Raw genomic sequence first — 21,151 nt, forward strand, 5'->3', positions numbered from 1 at the left:
CATTTTGTTGTTATAATATCTTAAATTGCCTGGAGGCAGAACACACTCTCTTTACTTTTATTTACCTGAAACAAAACAACCACATGTTTAGTGCTTTTAAAAAAAAAAAAAAAAGGCTTATTGTGCCTTATTTGTATTCATTCACAGTTGTAAATGATATGACTTGCCAATATTAATGTTAACCAGTTGTTCCTATGAGTTTAGAAAGTCTGCAGTGCAAAAACCATAACTGGATGAAGTTACGGTGTGTGCAGAGGATTTTCCACAGGAGACACCATTTGAGTCATCGTCTTCAGCCTTTCTATCAATATGTAAATCACGCCAGTAAGTGGAACGCCATAAGCCCTTCTGACCATGTCTGTCTTTCAACAGCCCTCTTAGAGCTTTTCATGGATGACCTGATGATGACAAGTGCCCCGGTGCAGGGCTGAAGTTGGCTCCTCCAAAGGCCTTGGGAAGCTCATCAGCTCAACACGGCTGTTTTTCAAGAGAGCAAATTCCAGGTGTTGGCGGGAAAAAGTGTCTCAGCAATTTTGCTTCTCCCTAGGAGGCAAGGACATTCATCCTTCAATAACTACTCTGTCAGAAGCTTGGCCAAGACCTGTCAAAGCCGTGGCAGGTGGTAGTGGGCACAAGAAGGAATGTCAGAGCAATTCAAAGCTCAGACTTTGACATCTTCCCATTTGTCCTGCTGTTAACTGCTTGGTGCTTTGAAAGAAGGACTGTTTTCTATTTCTGCACATACTCCTACCAAAAAACCTGACCACTATTGTTTTATATTTGCATCTTGAAATTATTCAATGGCCTCATTCACTGAGTACAATGGTGATGCCTCCTGGATGATGGATACACAAGATACAAATATGCAGTGCTGGAGCTTACAACACGACAGCACATCTTTCACCAGTGTTGCTTTTAACTTGGTATTCATACATTAACTAACCAGAGTGTCAGTAATGCTATGGTCCTGAAGATATAATATGATTTTTTTTCCCCTTTAAGGCAGTAAGTGTATTATTAGACTCGCTTTCCTCCCCCTCAGCTGTAATAGTTCAAGCCCTAATCCCTGTCAGTCATTTTAAGAGCTGAATACCTTAAAGTGGTACCTATAGCCTCCGGCTGAGTTACAGTGGCATGTGTGACGTAACAGCGGGTGGTGAACAAGCAAAGAGGCACACTGCAGTTAATAAAGACACTACTGACTGTTTTTCCACAGGTCTTCACTGTAGTATAAGTACAGTTTCACTGCTCTTTCTTTTCTTTTCTTTTTTGTTGTTTTCAATTTGTTATGAGTTCCAGACATTGCAGCCACATGCTTTACTCTAATAACTAAAATCCTGTTCACTGCTGGCAGCACCCATCTGTCATACATCAGCGGGAAGTGGTGTACACCCCCCAGAACATCCCAAACATCACTGAAGACGATGTTTGGAGCGAAAAGTCAGTTTTCACTGCAGACACTTTGACTTGTCATAGAAGGAAATATATATAAGTGTCCCAGTAAGTCATGACAGGGTGACATTGAGAAGTATTGACAACACAAGGACCCTGAAATTGAAGCAGATAAATTCGGCCATCATTAATTTTATTAATTACACCTACTGTGACATGTCACAATGTCTTATTCCTCTTAGATGTTCAAATTTACCATAATGTGACGCCACCATCACACTCCCAGTAATATCTGTTCATACCTGTAGCGTTGTTTTCTCAACAGGAGCAACAGTAAAAATTTAAGTGAAAAATAAAGTGACAATTAGTAAATAGTTTTTCTGTATGTAAAATTGAGGCAGATTTCTTGTAGTACAGAATGTTACCAGGAGATGGTGTTCAACTCCATGTAATAAGATATCAGATTTTCTTTTTCACCCATGACTCAATGTTAGGTAACATCTGACAGGGCCTTTTAACTGTCATTTTGAGTATGAAGGCTGAAAATATTTCAACCTGTTTTATGTGTTTCATAGCTTCAAACATCATATTATTTCTATTATTTAGTGGAAAAGAAACTTAACAGAATTACTTAAATAAATTAAAAAGCAGTTGAAACAAATGAAGGATGTGAACACAAATACATTCTTTTAATTCCATCCAGCACTACAAGACTGAAAAGTACATAATCAATCTGATTAATTAAAATTTATTAGGACTAGTGTAAATTACAGTGTAATTTGTAGTGTAAAGTCATTGCTATTCTGTCAAAAAGCAGTAAAATATTTGTTTTACTCATGGTAATAGTGAGCTTTGATTAAACTTTTTTTTGAGAAATTGAAAAAAGAAAGTCTGATATATGACTGCAATGTAGTGAAACAATGTGATTATGTGTGTCCACACTAACCTAAAACAAATGTTTGGATGTACAACTCTTAAACCGAGTGGGGAGAGTGAGACTTTATCTTTGGCTGAGAAATGAGCAAGGCACATTGCCATGTAGTGTGTGATTGGCCAGGTGAATATTGTTAGCCCACTGCTGGCAGCCTTGGAGAAGGTGGCTGTCTTCCAGTCAACTCTCAGGAGGAAGTACAAGGCCCCTGTAGCTAGTGTGTGTCCTCAGGAAACATAATCTGACTTACATGCGTTTAATAGGAATAATGCAACTTCTGACCAATTTTTTTTATAATTGAGCTTCACCTTCTGTTAAATTTTTTCATCTGTCCATCTATCTGAAAGAATGCCATTTCATAAATGCTAAGTGCATCATACCACTCACATCTAGCCCACCTTTGTGGGTATAATTAATGCTTTCCAGCTGCCTGCATCAACTTTTAATGCATACATTTTCCCCACAAGGTTATATAATCCCAGACAGATTTCTATTGCCAAATGTAGTGTATTTTCCGATTAACATGCAAACATTAAAGGCTTTAGAACTGAACAAACAACTCAACTCCTACCACCAGCTCTGTTACTCATGCTGATACGCTAGGGGGATGAATGTGAGCTATATCATTACATGCTGCAGTGGACAAGTGAATGCATTAGCAACCTTGGAATTCCCTTGCTGCTTATTAATTAGCAAGCTGTAGGTTGGTGGGAATAATCAGCAAGGAAAGGTTACTGCAAGCTAGAGAGCTAGCTAGGATAGTGTTAGTCAGGGAAGTACCTTGTCTGTGTGTGTGTCTGGTTTTGCTTTATCAGTGTGCCAAATGCCACCTCACCTGGCTGTCAGCAAAGCAGGCAGCATGCACTGACAACTGGGGGTGAGGTGGCTAATTATACAGTAGTGCAGTGGTGAGGTAGCTAAAATGAGCGCACTGTTTACTGAGATGTCTATCTGGCTGCAAACAGTGAATACATGTATAATTGTTTTGTCTGCTTTATCTTTGCATTTAAAGTATTTGACACTTAGATGTAATCAGCAAAGAACTTAAAACTTAAATGGTCGTTTCAGCAATTTTCAGTCTGACTTTCATGTATTAGTGATGGTGCCGGCATGTGTGTAACGCCCACAACACTTTGCCAGAGTTCTCTGTAGCAGCCTGGCTTACTTCCACCACCCAGGGAGGGTTTGAGTTTCATTTTCTCTCCGCCTGGTGGTATCACAGTGCAGTCTGACTTCAGAACAGCCTTTTGGAAAGTCAGACAACTTCTCCATTTGTCTGTGCAAGAGAACATTATGGAATATTTTCCATCGTATAACATGTTGCCAGAGTCAAAGCAAGTAAATGCAACAAAGACGAGATGAGGTTCAGGCTGCCGCTCATGCCGGCCTGGCAGCAGAAGCAGCGCTAGCCACAATGATGAAGACTTATTCTTTTGAATGACTTAGTCAGACTATGACCAAATGGAAAACATGGCGATGAAGTGGCTTTTCATGAACCCAACTCAATGGGTGGATAATACAAAGCACACACACGTTGGCGTCACTTTATGAGAACATGCCCTGAAAGATGTAAAGGAATGTTAAGCTCTATTTCTTTTATTAGCACCAAAAAGCCATTCAAAAGAATTTGAGTACTCACAACTGACTCACCACTAACGTGTGATGCATGCTGGGACATGTAGGCAGTGTGAGCTGGGGAAACAAAAGACATTTATACTGTGCCCTTAAAAGGGCGATATTTGAATGAAAGTGTGATGACAGTCGGTGGGGTGTTTGTTGATGTTGCCAGGCCACTACCAGTCAGATCTGATCACCACACTCACACAGTCCTGATGGACGAGATTAGCTGAGTTTTTTTAGCGTTAAACCCTTAATAAAATGACTCATATTTATTGCACATTTTGTAATGGACATGTCTTAACAATTTGTAAATTCAACCCTGAGCTCCAAAGCTGGGGTGCGATTCTTTTCACAGTAAACCTTCTTCAAATTCATCCTCCACAAATTATTTTTCATTTTTCAAAATATCAGAAGTGGCAGACAAAGAAATAAGGGAACATTATGTTTTAAAAGACCTGTGAGTAAAGAGTATATAGTATAATGCACATCTTTTTGGTTGTTGTGAGTGGCTAATTTTACACTTAGGCTCCCATTATCACCTCGGATGAAGCTTAGCAGGTGTATAGCTCCACTGCTGTAAGCGTCTAACAACTCCAAAAGGCCTGCTTCCACACAAGCACACAGACCATGCAAACGCAATCTGGTGGGATATTTTCCTTCATATCCTTCAGAAAACAAATGTTACTTACACCAGCCAAATCGGTGAACATCTGCCTTGGGACACACAAAAATCCCACAAACCAAAGTGCAGCCTGTTTCCTGAGGAGCTCGCACATGGTACATTGCACTCATCACCTGCACTAAGGATAGTTTACTTCAGGGAAGCCGCAGTGACATCCATGCAGCAAAACTGAGAGCCAGCAGGCCCTGCTAGCAGCTGCCAAAATCTTCTTCACAAAGATGGCCCTAAACAACACCCAAAAAAAGTGACACTTCCTTAAGCGAGTGTGCAGACACCTGTGGGCGTCTCTTGTCCTTGACAACTCAGAAATGGTCTCTCAGGTTTTATGCCGGCTGAATATTTTTGGACCAGGGAGAGGGAGTTTCTGCTAGAGAGAAGCCAAAAAGACCAGTAATATTGTCAATATGTATACTGCAATATAACACTGACAGCAATTAGTTGTGCAGTATATGCCTGCATTCTTTCACTGAAAACAAGATATAGTAAAGAACACCTTTAGATATTCTTGATTAAAATGTTTATTTTGAAGTAAAAAATAGTACTTCTTTCAGTAAGGATTACTTCCTGACTTATCAAAAAGTTATCACAGCAGTTACATAAATAATACACAGTAATTTGAATTCAGCACCTCCAATGAGAATTGTGCCATTAGCCCCCGCTAAAGATAAATCTGGCCACTTTTCAGTCAGCAGCCCCATGATCTGGATGTTCTGCTTGGGTTTAGCCTGCTTGGATGACCAGCCCTTGTCCTTGGCCTACTTTTTGGTCAGAGGCACACCATAGATCCCAAAGACTATAGTCTTTAAGCAAAGCGGCACAGGAGGATGGAGACTGCATATTTATGGGTGAGTGCTTTTCAAGTATTAGACAGGATTATTATAATGGTGGCTTGTGAATGTACATCAGTGGAAATGCTCTCAGTATTCAAGCTCGTCCACAGGGAGAGGTTTTTCTCTTTGCTACTTCTACCATGATATATTTTTAACAGCATGTGCATGTGTAAGTGTGTGTGCCTGTGTGTGCGCCTGTGTGCATGTGTGGGTGTTTGTAGGGACAATGAAAGGTTTTTCTGCTTAAGATGTACAATTTTTCCTAATTTACATAATTATCATCAATATCAGGCTGTTTTCCTTTAACTCATTGTCTTAGCTATATACATATATACATCATAACTTTGAGAATGTGAGAATACTCAAGTTTTGGTTAAGGGAATGTGAGTGCAGAGCTGCTTGCTCACTCGAGAGCAGAATTATATAATCCTGTATACAGGTCAGCCGTAATAGGATGATCTACTGAGAGAAAACGTGTGCGTATAGTATGTATATAGTCCGTAACTCAAACAATCCCTGACATGTATAAAAATTCTCATATTTACCACTTAATACCTCAAAATGTACATAAGCAGCTGCCATACTCGCTAGATTACCTAACATACATACATACTGGCACACATGCTTACATTAATTACTAATGCATTCTCATAAACATGATTTGCTCCCAGTTTCCCACTAAAATATTTACACAGACATAACATGAAATACACAGAAAATGTTTTCTCCTTCATATACAGACACCTTTCCTCACAGATTTTGTTTATATTTTGTTTTGTGTCTGAATGTGAGAGATATTTCATTTCAGTTTATAAGTTTAGCAGTGGAGGAGGAAGCTGCCAAAACTGTCAAAATAAGTCAGCTGTGCAGACTGCAGGCACATCAAGTGCTACTGTACAAATGAACAACTAAATGAACAGAAACTTCAAATCATCACAGATGTGATAAGTGGATACACTTAATTATCTATGACATTTACAGCTATTTTTGTGAACCCAATTCTTCTTGCACCTAGTCAAGACTGGTGCAGTACAACAGAGCACATCCAGCATTGAGAGATTATTATTTTTTATTTCTGAAGCAGCTGATTGACTGGTTAGTTGATACACAGATAAATTCACTAAGAACGATTTTAAAAGTCTTAAAACAATACTCACGTGCTGATATGTACATTCAGACAGTTTTTGCTCTTCATGGCGGCCATGAGGAGATCCCATAATGTGCTTTCAGTGTAAGTGATGTAGGATAAAGTCCTTGTTCTGTCCAAAAATACACTCCAAACTCTATCTCATAAGATGATATGAGAGTTATGGGTCTATAATATAAGGTTTAAGCAGTCTGTGTTAGACAAATCAAGTGAGTATCCTCCTCTTGTTTTCGTATGAAATTCATTCCTTTCTTTCCCTCCACTGTAGCTCAGCAACAAAACACTGTCAGGGGAAACACAAAGACACCTCAAGTGTGGAAGATACCCACTTGATTTGATTAACTCTATTAAACTGCATGTTAATATACAATAAACTTTGGGATACCAGTACATTTTTTGCACCGAATGAAAACAATGGATTTTGTCCCCCCCATCACTTCCACAGGAAGCATGTTAGAAACTGTACAAGAAAATGAGCATTCAGCAGATAACAACCTTGGGCTTTGGGTGATTAAAAATCTGATCTTTTTGAACATAAATTATACAGCTCCCTTGATTTTTTTTTTTTTTTTAAGAATTGTGACCAAGATACATAATAAGTTTGACATTTTACAGTTGAAAAATCAGTCAGGACACGAGTAGACAATCAATGTAGTGACACTGTTTCTAAATAACTTCAAATGTAGTTTGACCTTTGACGTTTGTGATTTCTTGTTACTTATCAGCTAATATACATCAACACCAGTTGTTCTAGCTCTGCTTGTGATGGGAATCTGTTGTCATTATACTTGTGATTTGCAGCCCTACATCTTTTACAAACAAATATTTATGCAAATACAAAAGAAAAGACATGTCTTTTGAAGAGTACTCACCACTCAAAGGAAAATTAAACTGCCACTTCAAAGCTCATGATTGCCACTGTAATAAAATGAGTTGTGGTCAACACTAACACTCAAATAAACAAGTAATGACAATTAAATCGTATTGTATCATTTTAAAAATATGTCTTCAGAGTACAGTTTCTACAGTTTTTTTAGTGTTTCATTCAAACCTTGTTTGTTAAATGTTGTCTGTGAAGTTTAGTTTAGTTTTAGTTTCCACTTCTACTGAATATCATATGTTAGTAGAGAAGCTGTGGCACATATTTAACATGACTTGCTTTGCGTATTGCCTTTTATTAAGTATTTATGTATTTGAAAGTACAAAAATGCACATTCTAAACACTAGCTTCCTGCGAGATAAATATCATCTGGTCCTGTTAATGGATTCTCTGCAATCACATAATTTTCTCTCTCTATTCATAATTGAAAACAGACAAAAGTAATCTCTAAAAAGATCAATCTTCTCAGAAAAAAAACCTTGGTTACGGTCCCTTAGTCTTCAAAGGTATTATAAATAGAGTGGTCGGAAGGCATCAAAGGCTAGTGGGAGTTACTAAATGTTATATGGTGTGAAATATTGCTTTAACTACCTCTGTGAGAATCTCTGCTGGATATCTCATTAAACTAATGTCACATTAAGCCGCTGTCTTGCTTCTAACAAGTTAAGTTAGTTGTTAATCAGTTTGATATGAGTCAAAAGCTGATGATCAGGTGCCAGAAAAAACAGAAGTTAACTAGGGTGTAGACTAACAGGTATGGAACAGAGTAAAAGTGGAGTAATTAACGTAGCCCGTCCTTGCCTTTAATTACAGAGCTTGACATTTGCGAAACCCTGACTGCAACTGTGGCCATCTGTGGTCTGTCTGTGTTTGTTGTACTGCACTTTACATTTCGATCAAAGCTCTACTCATCACCCTGGGGAATAAATGTGTGTTCATCATTTAGAATTGCTTTATTGCTGCACCATTGCTCCGGCATTGTGGGGAACCAGCGAGTGGGGATGAGGTGGGGTGAGGGGTGGATTTGTACAATTATAGAACTGATGATGCAAAGACACATGAAGCACATATTCCCCCTTACACAACCCTGAGTGGTACGGTCCACAGTCTTAAAGGCAGAGTGTACAACTGAAATGAGCGCATACATTTTTACACCATTTTATTAAAGCTATACAAAATATTTAACTGGATGATAAAAGGCAGTAGAAGTCATGATAATTTTGAATGTTTCTGGAATTGTAATAATCACTTTGTGAATTATGTGGCCATGTGCTAATATTGAAATAATCCAGTGGATAATTTCTGGTGATTACTTATTTAAATCTGACTGTCCTTCATGGTTCTCTGCTCTATATTACTCTATTTAAAATGACACACACGGACACAAGCACAAATGCACACGTACATACACACATACACTGGCACACATACAGATTTTGATGCACAAATGTGTAAATCCAATGCAGAGTTTCTCACTCAGTCCTCAGCACTACAACGGTGACCATATGACAACAACAAGCCTCCCTATTGCCATGGCAACAACTGCACCATTGCTAAGGCAACAGCTGCAGAGTGCTACAACAAGCAGAAAAACCTTCACGCATTTTCAATCTCATTACTTCATCCGGTTAATGTGAACTCCCGTTCCTGTCTTTTCTTCCTTTTTGGTCTTCTTCAAGTCACTCTTGCTGAGCTTCGTGTTTTCTTTTTCTGTGATGCATATGTAATTCACACTCTCCTCCTCAACACATTTTCTTTCGGTCTAATTCCTTCTGTCTTCACACACACACACACACGCACACACGCACTCACCCACTCTCCCTCTCCTTTTCTCTCTCCTTGACTGTCCCCTCCCTCACTTCTTCCTCTCCATCCTCTGCTGTTTTGCTGTCTTATTCTCTGTTTCTCTTTTTCCCTTTCTTTCCACAGTGTGAACCCCCCTTTTTTTTAATCCCCACCACCTCTGTTTTCCATCTCCATCCTCCCCTTCCTCCATTTCCTTTCATATTCATTCCATCATTTCTCTTTCTTTTCCGCTGTTTCGCTCTCGCCTTGAAAAAAAAAAAAAAACGGATAATATAATCTCACCTTCCCTTTTCTCCGCTCTTTCTCTCTCATACTAAATTCCGAGACCACCCTCTCTCCTCTCCTCTCCTCTCTCTTTTCTTTGCTCACTCTCTCTATTTCCCTGTGGCCCTCCCCCTCCCTTTTCATGTTTCCCCCTCCCTCCATCCTCTCTTTCCCTCGCTGGTTCAGTTAGTCAAAGAAGAGATTCACGGAAGGAGAGAAAAGGGGGGAAAGGCAGGACGAGAGTGAGAGCGCAGGAGTGGGGCAGGCTGGGGAGAGGGGTGTGGGGTCTCAGCCCTCTGTCGTGGGGGGTTGGGGGGGTTGAGATACACCCCAATATTTTGTTCTAAGTACCATGGACTGCCTCTGCATTGTGACTACAAAGGTAAGCCTATCTGTTGTTCATTACTCTGGCTCTGTGTGTGTGTGTGTGTGTGTGTGTGTGTGTGTGTGTGTGTGTGAGAAAGAGTGAGAGGTGCCACAACTGTATCTGAACACAGAGTAGAAGGAAGCACTCATCTTTGTGTTATCTCTCGATTTTAAAAGTATGCCATCTACATGCCGATTCTTTTTGTGTGAGACACAAAAACCTTCCTATCTTTGAAATCTTCTTGGCATTTGTATATTTCTGAAAAACCCCAGGGTGAGCTGGGCTACCTGAGTGATGTAGAGACAGAACACTTTGATATCTCCTTCTCTGGATGACCCTCTCTCCCACTCTCTCTGCAGCTTCTACTCTGTGTCATGCTTTGTGAGTGTACAAAACAGGGGCTGGCTGACCTGCGAGGATGTAGTAAAAGCGGGAGAGATCCGGCGCTAGGGTTGCCTGTGCGGGGCTTTGTGTCATGCCGGAGCTGCAGAATATGTCAGGGAGAGACCATGGGAGGGCACTCCGCATGCTCATCCCCTCATATTTTCAGCTGGATTATCTGAACCTCGACCGTAGACACACGTTAGAGCTACCCACTGTGCATCTACACACATCTGCCTCTCACATACAGGATATGAGCGATGTGTTATATCATACACATGTGCTCAGCGTCAGCGCTCAGCCCGCCGCTCCATGGAGGCAGCCCTAGTCGTGAAATTGGCTAATAAAATGAAAAATGAAATGGCTCTAATGTAGTCCGACTCAAGACCCACTCTGGGGTCAGACCCTGTTTGTTCAGACGTCTACAATCTGTCCTAGACCTTCAAAAACCCTGGTGGATGTACTTACTCACATACAGATTCAAAAACAGGTGAACAATATACTGTAGCAGCTGCACCTGAATGCAGCTTCTGGCAGGAAGTGATGACAAAAGTGGGAAACACAAATACACACACACACACACACACACACACACACACACACACACACACACACACACACACACACACACACACACACACACACACACACACACACACGGCTACTCTTAAAGCTGTGCGAAGGTGGTGATCATTTGAAAATTTTTACTTGGACTCAGTGAGTTTTGTAGTGAGTGCAACTGGCCCTTTCAGATGTATTACATAAATTTGTGCTTCACTGTGGCACATTACATTCATTTGCTTATCAACCTCTCAGTTTCCTTGGCAACAGAGATTATTGGTCAGTTAAACATAGATTAGTAGGTGCAGTCAGATGAGCAGGGAAACCACACTTCACACTGTGGTGGTTTACATCAAATACATCTTTGTTTCTACAATATAAATAGAAATAAAAGCAAGCACTTGATGTCACATCTTCCTCTATTGAGCTAACTTTCAAGCTGATAACTGCATGTTGGTTAGCCTATTTTTGTTACCCAACACATTGCAGTGTGACAAATTCTTTGCGAGAAAAAAAAACAAAAATGAAAATGTCAAGGTATCGCTCTGTACGCGTGGAACATCAGTCCCTCATGCATCCTATTTGCCTTGAGTGTGACTCACTGAGCTAGCCTGAAGAAAAAAAAAAAAAAAAAAAAACACTGCAAGTGAAAGACCACAGTTGGTAACAGTGGATATTTCACCAAACTTGTTCCAGAATCCTGCATCGCTATCAAAGTGAGAAAAGATTTACTGTAAAGCTGGCAAAGAAAACATGGGTATTGCCAAGAGATTGTGAGACAGATGGTCAGTTTATAAAAGGAAAAGTTAGTGCACAAAGTGTGTAAAAGAATGCACTGACTGGGTGGCAAAGCAGTCAGTGGTCTCTGACTGACCAATGAGATGATTTGATACCATTTCCCCCAACAACCATCAACCACTCTTCAAATATTTTGGTGTCCACCATTGTTAAGTAAATTAAATTTGCATATCAACAAGAGATTTGCATAAGAGGTGGAGATTCACCTGTCTTTCCACTGAGCAAATTGACCTGGATCACAGGTCAGATTTGCCAAAACTTGTTGTATTCCTTTAAATGTGAGTTATTAAACTTTAATGGAGGTTGGCTGCAATGCAGGTGAGGAGTGTGGTTTGCCATCATGTAGCAGATGATGGGTGAGCAGCTCCCTGGGTGAGCTGTTCCCTGACACCCACGTACTGTAGAACAGGTTATGTAAACAATGTTGCTTCCCCGTGCGGGTCTGTGCACAAAGTTTTGCTGTGTGGGTGAAGCCACAGTGAGCCGGTGAGTGACAAATATCGGGTAACACTGAGTACAGCACGCAAAGTTGAACCGAAGCAGCATAGTCCTTAATGATGCTTTTAGTTTGAGCAATAGCAGCTCAGGCAATATAAGACAACACAAGCTTCTCCCAGCCATCTTTAAGACTTAAATGGCTTCCCCAGTGAGCCACTGTGTTGAGTATTTTGTTGGCAAACTACTTAAAACCTGAATTTCCAGTGAAAGCAATGAATGGGCCTCATCTGAAAACAACTGAGGCAAAATTAGTGCAATTCTGTGAGAAAAAGTGAAGAGGATTTGGAGCAAGCTCCTCTAGACTAAAGAGGAAGTTGGTATTATTTGAGTTTTAATCCTTGAGGCATTTAAAGTAACTAAGTATTTCTGTTTCTTTTATAATGCTACTGTAGTTTCTTCCGTAGCGATGATGTGAAGATGATGAAGGAATCTCTGCAGACACCGGCTCAGTTGTATATAAAAAGGTTTATTACAAGAAAGCACAGCATCTTTTGACAAGCGTCAAAACTGCCTGTGAGAGGATCCAAAGCCAAAAAGAATCTCCTCCCGTTTTTCCCCAAAACCAAACAATTTATAGGCTGGGTAACCTCTAGATACATATTCATGACATAGCTAATTCCTAATAACCTATAGAGGCACAGAGCCAACATTTATGCCCAAACATGGTCATTCTATATGAAGATAAAATATACCATACATCCTTTATTTAGAACAGATGTCAGCTTTTAGGAATGTCTGAAAGAAAGGAGAGGGAGGGGTGCTCACCTGCTTATGGCACCTGACCTTTCACCTAGGGTCTCCTCCTAAAAACACTCCTATCCCTAACTCACATAGCAGCTGGGACACAACATATTTCCCCCCTTCGAGACTACACAGAGTCTCGAAAAACAAAAGAATAAAATATACATGAATACAATTATGATAAAGATAACAATTCCTCCTACATATGCTTTCTACAGCATACTTTTAATTTGAACAATATCTTTATGGAGTGTGAGAGCAAAAAACCTGTCTGACAGCCATCTTTCCTGAAATTTCCATCATACACTCTAGACAGGAAAATTCTCCCACCGCCCCTCTGCCTAGGCGACCACTCACGGTACTCCAGATCAATTAAAAGAGGAACTTTAATTATTTGTTACAATTTGTGTAGACTACAATTTAAGCAGATATATATGGAAACCTCAGAAAATAAAATCAAAACACTGTCCAAATTCAGTCCAGTCATCCCGTCGCACCTTCCAATGGACCTTTCCCTGCCTAGTCCCCAATTTCCCTAGGCGTTAAGAAAAAAAACATCTGAAGTCCCAATATATTTACTCAATATCAGAAAACATCATTCTACAAACAATTGATACAAAGAAAACAGTATAAGAGTTAAGTATTACTCATACAAATATATATAAGTGAAAACATAAGAATATATCACACTGCAGCTCCTCAGCAGCGTCGACTCTTCAATGTAGTGTCGATAATGTATCGGATCTGAACATTTTATCACCCACACGATAACAAGAACCATCTGTCCAATATTCCAAGTCCGCCTCACGCAATGGGAGGGCTTGTAAATCAGATCTAAGGCTTGAGTATTTCTCAGCTTCCTGAACACAATCATGCAGTTCACCATCCTCTGGAGTTGGCAAATTCTCAGCTGGATTCACCGTAGCACATCTCACTACAGTTACATCTTCCTGCTCTAAGAGCCTATGATAGTCTCTAAGCCTAGGCATGGTCAATGTGTATTTGCCATAGTTCAAAAGATTTCTGAGACTATAATGGGTAAGTATTGTCCCTGGATAACCCATAGTGACTGATGATGCCTTATCGTACATCAAAGACACTCCCACCATTGCTCTTTAGCACAGCAGTAATCCCAATTCTACATCTGAATATGCAGTAGAATAATATGAAATAGGTTGAGGACTTGTTCCCGTACCTGTTGACTGACAAAGTACGGCACATGCATATTTACCCCCAGTAGAAGTGGACACATACAACAAGAAATTCTTAGTGTAATCTGGAAGCGCTAGCGCTGGAGCCTCTTGCAATCTCTGTTTGATCGTTTCAAATGCCAAAGGACCATCCTGTGTCCAACAAAGATTACAATGTAGTTGAACATTACCAGTATCTTTAATCATAGCTCTCAAAGGCCCTGTTAAACTAGCATAATCCTCTATCCATGCTGAGGAATATCCAGCAATACCAAGCAACGTCAACATCTCTCTAACGGTTCTAGGCTTTGAAGCCTTACATATAATAATATCATCCACATATTGCTCATATTCCTCCGACACCAACAAAGTCGCATGTGGCACACTCTTCTTGATATCAAATTCTCCATTCAAATAGTCATCTCTGTCTATCTTCATAGCTGCTCCTTGTGGTCCCAAAATTATGCAACACGAACTGAGTTGAACTTGATTTGGCTGATGACTCAGCCACTCTTCTGAGTTCGATTGGGCAGCATTCTTGAAATACTTGAGCGTACAGTGAAATGGATACTCTGGAAGCTTCACATTGGGCATGTTTGCTACAATGAACTTCTCCCACAGATTAGCTGGCTCCAAAAGTTCTGCACTAAGATTTCCAATCCAAAATACTGAAGAAGCTTCAGTTTCTGTTATCATCAAAAATCAAAAACAACCTCGTTTGGCACTTCCACCAGACAGCCGTCCGGTGTGCATTTTATTGTACAGTTCAATCTACACAAAGCATCTCTCCCCAACAGCGCCATAGGTGTATGTTCTGATACCAGTATAGGTATTGTAATCTTCATGTGTTATAACAGAGCTCAATTGGTTTCGTGAGCGGAATCAGATGTTTAACTCCCTCAAACCCGATTGTCCGAATCAATTGACCAGACATGGGGAGATGTATAGCATCTTCAGGCCGAGGTGAAAGCAGCTCCGCTATCAGCCATTGCTTCCATTGTTGATTGTTTATTTTCACCTCTATTGTTGGATCTCTCTCCGGCCCTGATACTACCAGCTGACACCCCCCCTTCGCGTCTTCTGGGCACCTCTAGAAGTCAATGGCCCCGTGGGCGACCTTGGTTGGCCCCTGAATCCTCCTCTGAAGTTTCTTCTAGGGTTTCCTCTGTAGTTACACTCACAAGCAAAGTGACCACACTGTCCGCAGTTATAGCATACTTCTGAAGATTTTTTTATTTTATTTTATTTTTTTTCTGGCTTTTTGTGCCTTTATTGATTGTTCAGTAGAGAGAGACAGGAACTGGGGAGGCAGAGAGAGAGAGGGGGAATGACATGCAGCTAAGGGCTTGTCCGATGCGGGACTCGAACCGGGGGCCATCTGCAGCGAGGACTGTAGCCTCTACACATGGGGCGGATGCTCATCGACGCCCCGTCTGAAGATTGTTGAGAATATGACTCAAATCTTCCTCCTCTTCCTCGTCCTAAGGTTCCTCAACCTCTTCCTTTCCAAGTCTGCACCTGACCAAAAGCAGGCTGTGGGCAGGGATCACCTGGAACCACCAGTGTTGGCTGGGGTGATTGAAACTGAACTTGGTTCGGCTGCGGTTGTGATAATGATTGATTCAGCGGAGACTGACTCTGTATAAACAGAGCCTGCTTCTTCTCCTTTACCCACCAGTTGTACTTGGTTGAGTTTTCTAAGGATCTTTTGGTCCTGCTCTTTCTGGTCATTTTCCTTTTTCCTATATAGCTCCACTTGATGGGCTATATGATCCGTATAAACACTCTTTGTCATGCTTCCAAGACCAACCACTTCGGCAAGTTTACTCATCACTGGCTGGGGCAGCCCCTTCTATATTTTGGCTCGCAAAATTGACTGCTCCATTTGACTCAAGTCCGGGTCATTTCCTGTGACATTTCTCCACTTTTGAAAGGCTCTTGACACATAGGCCCTCGGATTTTCTTCTTGTCCCAGTGTCTCAATAAGAACATTATCTGGATGAATATTTGTCGGAAATGTGTCTTTCAGCGCTCTCCACACTCGAGCTCTATGTGCGGAAAGCAGCTCTGGATCATTCACAGCAGTTCCCACATATCGAGTCCCGCTCTCTGTAGAATCTCTTCCATCGCTGAAACCCCAAGGAGATTAGCCAACAGTCTCTTAATATCTCCCATAGCAAATTGTGTTCCCACCATGAGCTCATCCATCTTTGAAGTCCAAGGATGTGCTCCATCTTGAAGAGTAGGTAACTTCTCCATCACGTCTGACATATCTGTATTCTGCCAAGGCTTATACTCCAAATTCTGTCCTCGGACAATCACTGGAAGCATCGTCTTGCGTAGTATCTTTTTTCTTGGGCGCAATGTATATTTCAACTCTAATTTTTGGGAACCTTTTTTCTGCAACTTTTTCTTCTGTATCTGTAGTTCTTTTAGCTGTTTCTCCAACGTTCTTTGGCTTTCTGATCCAGTAGATAACTCCAAGAACGATAAACACTGATCAATACTTCTTTCGACCTCTTTTAGAGACTTCTGTTTATCCTTTTTTATGCTAGTACTAGATGTTGCAGGAAAAAATTATCTGGACGTCGAAGGACCCTCGCTCTCTGAATCTCCATTGCCGTCTCCAATCTCACTCTCATTAGAGCTATCATCTCTTGAGCTATCATCTCCTGTCCATGTTTTATCTCCTCTCTTTTCAGCTTTAGCCAGTATCCAGCTGACTGCAGGGTCATATCCACCCATGGCCCCCTCTAGATCACTCTGATCATCATCTTCGGAGTCCATCTTCCTGATCCTCAATCTACCCTCGGTTTCCAGGCGGGTCGTTTTCTTCTTACTTTTAGAACCTGGATACATCCTTATAATCGTTTGCGCTTTTCCTGTTTCTATTATTTGGTCATCTTCATCTTGGATGCGATAATTACCCTCATGACTGATCACTGGAAGCTGGGGATAGATTTCCTTGAACTTCACCTCCTTCTCATAAGGCGGAGGGCTCTTGATTGGAGCCGTATGTGAAAACGGTGCATTAATTTCCGCCATCACTTTTTCTATTTCTTTTACATTTTTTCGAATTATTTCCGCGCCTCTGTCGTTCTTATCTTTTGCAGTTTTTAAGCGTTCCTGTCCCTCATTTTCAAACAACTGAAGAATGCCAAGCTCTATTTGTCTCTTTTCTTTACGTTGTTCCCCCTTTTTACCCTTCCTTTGATCCGCCTTACAGGTGGATACAAGCACCTGCATCGTTTTAATTACATCAGGGTTAAGAGTCCCTTCCACTGGCCATGGTTGGTCAATTTCAAGTTTTTATTAGCAAAACAGAATATCTTTCCCTGTATTTTACTGAATCTCCCACTCTTAATCACAACCTATATATATTCTATTCAATATAATATCTATCACATTAACATAAACCACATAACTCACTGCAACTCTCCACTCACAGACAGGACAATGTCAACATTAAACAACACCTTTAAACAAACACACTCACATACACACAAACACAGCCGCAGCGACTGCATAGTCCGGCTCCACACCGACAGAGATAAATCATTCAACAATTAAAGGCACACAACAAGCTTGTAAAACAAATAACAAATTCAACATCATTTCAACACACAACCAATATCTAATCCTAAACTCTCAAAGACGTCTCATTCACACTTTTATCGCATGCTTTTTCCTGCCGCTCCTTTATCCTTTTTTTCCTTTCTTTTAAATTTATGCTACCTTATGAAATGCAGCTATCACTCGTCCGTCAACGGTGTTTCCATTCTACACCTCCAGTTCCCTGAACTGACCCCGAAACACACCTAGCGATATTCCTTGGTTTTTCGGCCCATCTAAGATCGCCTTTCCTAGGGCTTTGACCTAATCTGCGGCTTCTTTTATTTTATATCCTTTTTTATCCACTTTATTTCTACAGTTATCCAATTGCCCTCGGCCCAGGGTTGTTCCTTTTAAATTTCTCTATTTATTTATCTGAACCCAATTCGACTATCTTTCCAAGCCAACTTTCACGCAGTGTCTAATTTACACGTCTTACCGTTAAGAAGCTGAGGGCCCATCTTCATTAATCTCGCAGGGTTATTTAGCTGACCAACATTACTAATTAGGCTATTCTACAATTTTACTTAATCTTATTATGTCATTCACTTCTTTTCCTTCCTATTTTATTCCTTTTTCTATTTTCTTCTATTATAATCCTCCCCCCTTTTGCGTTGTGCACAACGCAATAAATCTAATTTAGAACGGAGTCTCACTCCACCATCAATACATCATGGCACACACACACAAATAATTCTTTACGGTGCGCCCACAGCAAACGACAAATTCAACGAACAAATCAGCGCCCCAATATGTGAGAAATGCTCACCCTGTTTTGCCGGCCTGGAGCGGGGATAAGTGCACTGAAATGTGTTGGTGGCGCTGCAGGACGCAACACGTCCGGAGGTCGTGATGCCAAAGTCTGTAGTTTCTTCCGTAGCGATGATGTGAAGATGATGAAGGAATCTCCGCAGACACCGGCTCAGTTGTATATAAAAAGGTTTATTACAAGAAAGCACAGCATCTTTTGACAAGCATCAAAACTGCCTGTGAGAGGATCCAAAGCCAAAAAGAATCTCCTCCCATTTTTCCCCAAAACCATACAATTTATAGGCTGGGTAACCTCTAGATACATATTCATGACATAGCTAATTCCTAATAACCTATAGAGGCACAGAGCCAACATTTATGCCCAAACATGGTAATTTTATATGAAGATAAAAGATACCATATATCCTTTATTTAAAACAGATGTCAGCTTTTAGGCATGTCTGAAAGAAAGGAAAGGGAGGGGTGCTCACCCACTTCTGGCACCTGACCTTTCACCTAGGGTCTCCTCCTAAAAACACTCCTACCCTTAACTTAACTTAAGCAGCTAGGACACAACACTACTATCATCTTTACACATGCTGACAAGTTAAAACCTTTTGCTTGGATAAAAGTAAGATTGCCTTATTGCCTTACTGTTCCCCAACCCTCCGACATGCCTCAGAGACATGTTACGTGAGACATAATGTTTTGTCTGTATGTTGTAATGATATCGGCCCTTTCAAAATCAGCTTTAAGGTAAAAAACTAACTCCCACAAATGCTGATGAGGTCATCGTCACTGGTGTAGAGTAGAATCTGCTCCGATGCCACCTGGAACAGCTTGTAATTTCATCTAATTTAGAAAACAGATGACCCAGGAACACTCAGCGTTTCACTTCCAACAAGTAATGGATTCACTTTTTTTTCCCCTTCCTGGACATGTTAACAGCTTATGTAATTTTCTACTCCTTCCTACACTAAAATCTCAGGGAAAAAATGAATAAATTGCATCATATGATGGCAATACATCATACAGAAGTGTCATTACATAACATTTGGAACTGGAATATTAGGGCATATCAGCTTGAAGAGACGTCACAGGATTTATATTTGGTTGCAAGCCTGACAATACCTTTGACTCTCCCTCCCTGTATGGCACTGAGTCAGAGAAGAATGGTTTGATGTTTGAGAGACGAGAACAAAGATGGTGTGCACAGAAGGAAGAAGGGATTTAAGCTCTTTAAGCAACTTATATTAATGCTAGCATGGTGTCTGATCGAACACGACTGCAATAAAGAATCAAGTATGTATCTGTATCTGTGCATATTTCTGCTAAGTCTTACTGCCTCCCTCCTGATTTGCCTGTCTTACACTCCTTTGATTATCACTCCTCTCCCTGTTGTCACCCTCGTTCCACTTCTCTGCTCTAACGTTTCCAGTTCTTAAATTTTTTTGTCCTCTCTGCCTCCTTCACCTCTGTAATCCCTCACTCGGCCTTCTCCTTCCAGCCCCTTCTTTCCTTTATCTCATTTTACCTCCTTTCCCCCTCTTCTGCCAACTCTCCTCTTTCCTGCTCTCTACTCTCTAGCTTACCTTCTGTCCTCCTCTTCAGCACTTTCGAGGCTTCCCTAGTTAGTGCTTTTTCAAATAAATTATACATTTGACAAGATGTAGACAAAGTCAGCAGCTTCATGTGCACAGTATTGGCTTCATGTATGGCTTCATGGTCCAACACAGACATCCTCTTCCCTGGAATGGGTTTTCGCACTCACATTTGTATTTATTTTGTGCTGCCAGCTGTTCTTATGGTTCAATATATATGAATACTGTATAGCTGTACTGTATATATATTTATATCTCTTGAGTGTGTGTGTGTGTGTGTGTGTGTGTGTGTGTGTGTGTGTGTGTGTGTGTGTGTATGTGTGTATGTGTATGTGTGTGTGTGTGTGTGTGCGTTTGTGCATTACAAGGATGAGTAGCTTATGGCTGCTGCATCTTGCTCTAGTCCCAAGAGTCTCCAAAATGGAGTTGAGCTAAACCCTCTACTCACAAATCAAATGAAACACATCCTCAGTATTCATTCAGCTTGTCCACCTTCACAAGTGACAATTCACCATACCGTGTGACGTGTGTCTGTATGAGTGTATGACATACAGTAAACTGTGCTGTGGGTTAGGATTAGTGATCCAGTGGAGAGCTCACATGATCTCTGCTCAAGGACACAGGCGTCCGTGAGGCCTTTGTATGCAGCCAGAGAGACACTGATCCTGCCAAGTTGCTCCCAGGGCACAGTGAGCGAAGCAGGGCTTGCCCCGGCGCAAGACTGCACAGCATTGAGGTTCTCTACTATCCAATAAAACATTTTAAAAAATGGGGATAACTGAGATGTAATTATATACAGACAGATGTTTTCTTCTTCCTCATCATCGCTGCTCAAATGACAGCTTGCTCTTGTGCTCATGAAGAAATAGTGCTAAATTCTGTGGTCAGCCAGTTTTTGTTTCGTCTTTAAGCACATATTGTACCACTCACCCACACATTCAACTGCTTTTCCAAAAGAAAGGCACACACCTACATGATCAGACAGAACTCACACAAACTGCAGAGCATCCTGCTCCAGTACAAGTGGCATCTGCACTGTGAATTGTTAAGAAACTGGTGCGAATTCAAGTCTTAGAAAACTTAAACAGGAGGTAGAGGTG

General features: G+C 40.9%; 1 protein-coding gene across 1 annotated transcript in view; it reads left to right on the forward strand.

Moving 5' to 3' along the window:
* Positions 1-9,154: 9,154 nt before the first annotated feature.
* LOC130182286 (disks large homolog 4) overlaps positions 9,155-21,151 on the forward strand; it is a 74,470-nt gene continuing 62,473 nt past the window's right edge. Inside the window, exon 1 of the mRNA XM_056397090.1 lies at positions 9,155-9,934. Coding sequence (XP_056253065.1) covers positions 9,905-9,934 — 30 coding nt within the window. The 5' untranslated portion in view covers positions 9,155-9,904. The remainder of the gene's footprint in view (positions 9,935-21,151) is intronic.

The sequence above is a fragment of the Seriola aureovittata genome, chromosome 15 (assembly GCF_021018895.1).
Source record: "Seriola aureovittata isolate HTS-2021-v1 ecotype China chromosome 15, ASM2101889v1, whole genome shotgun sequence".
Lineage (NCBI taxonomy): Eukaryota > Metazoa > Chordata > Actinopteri > Carangiformes > Carangidae > Seriola > Seriola aureovittata.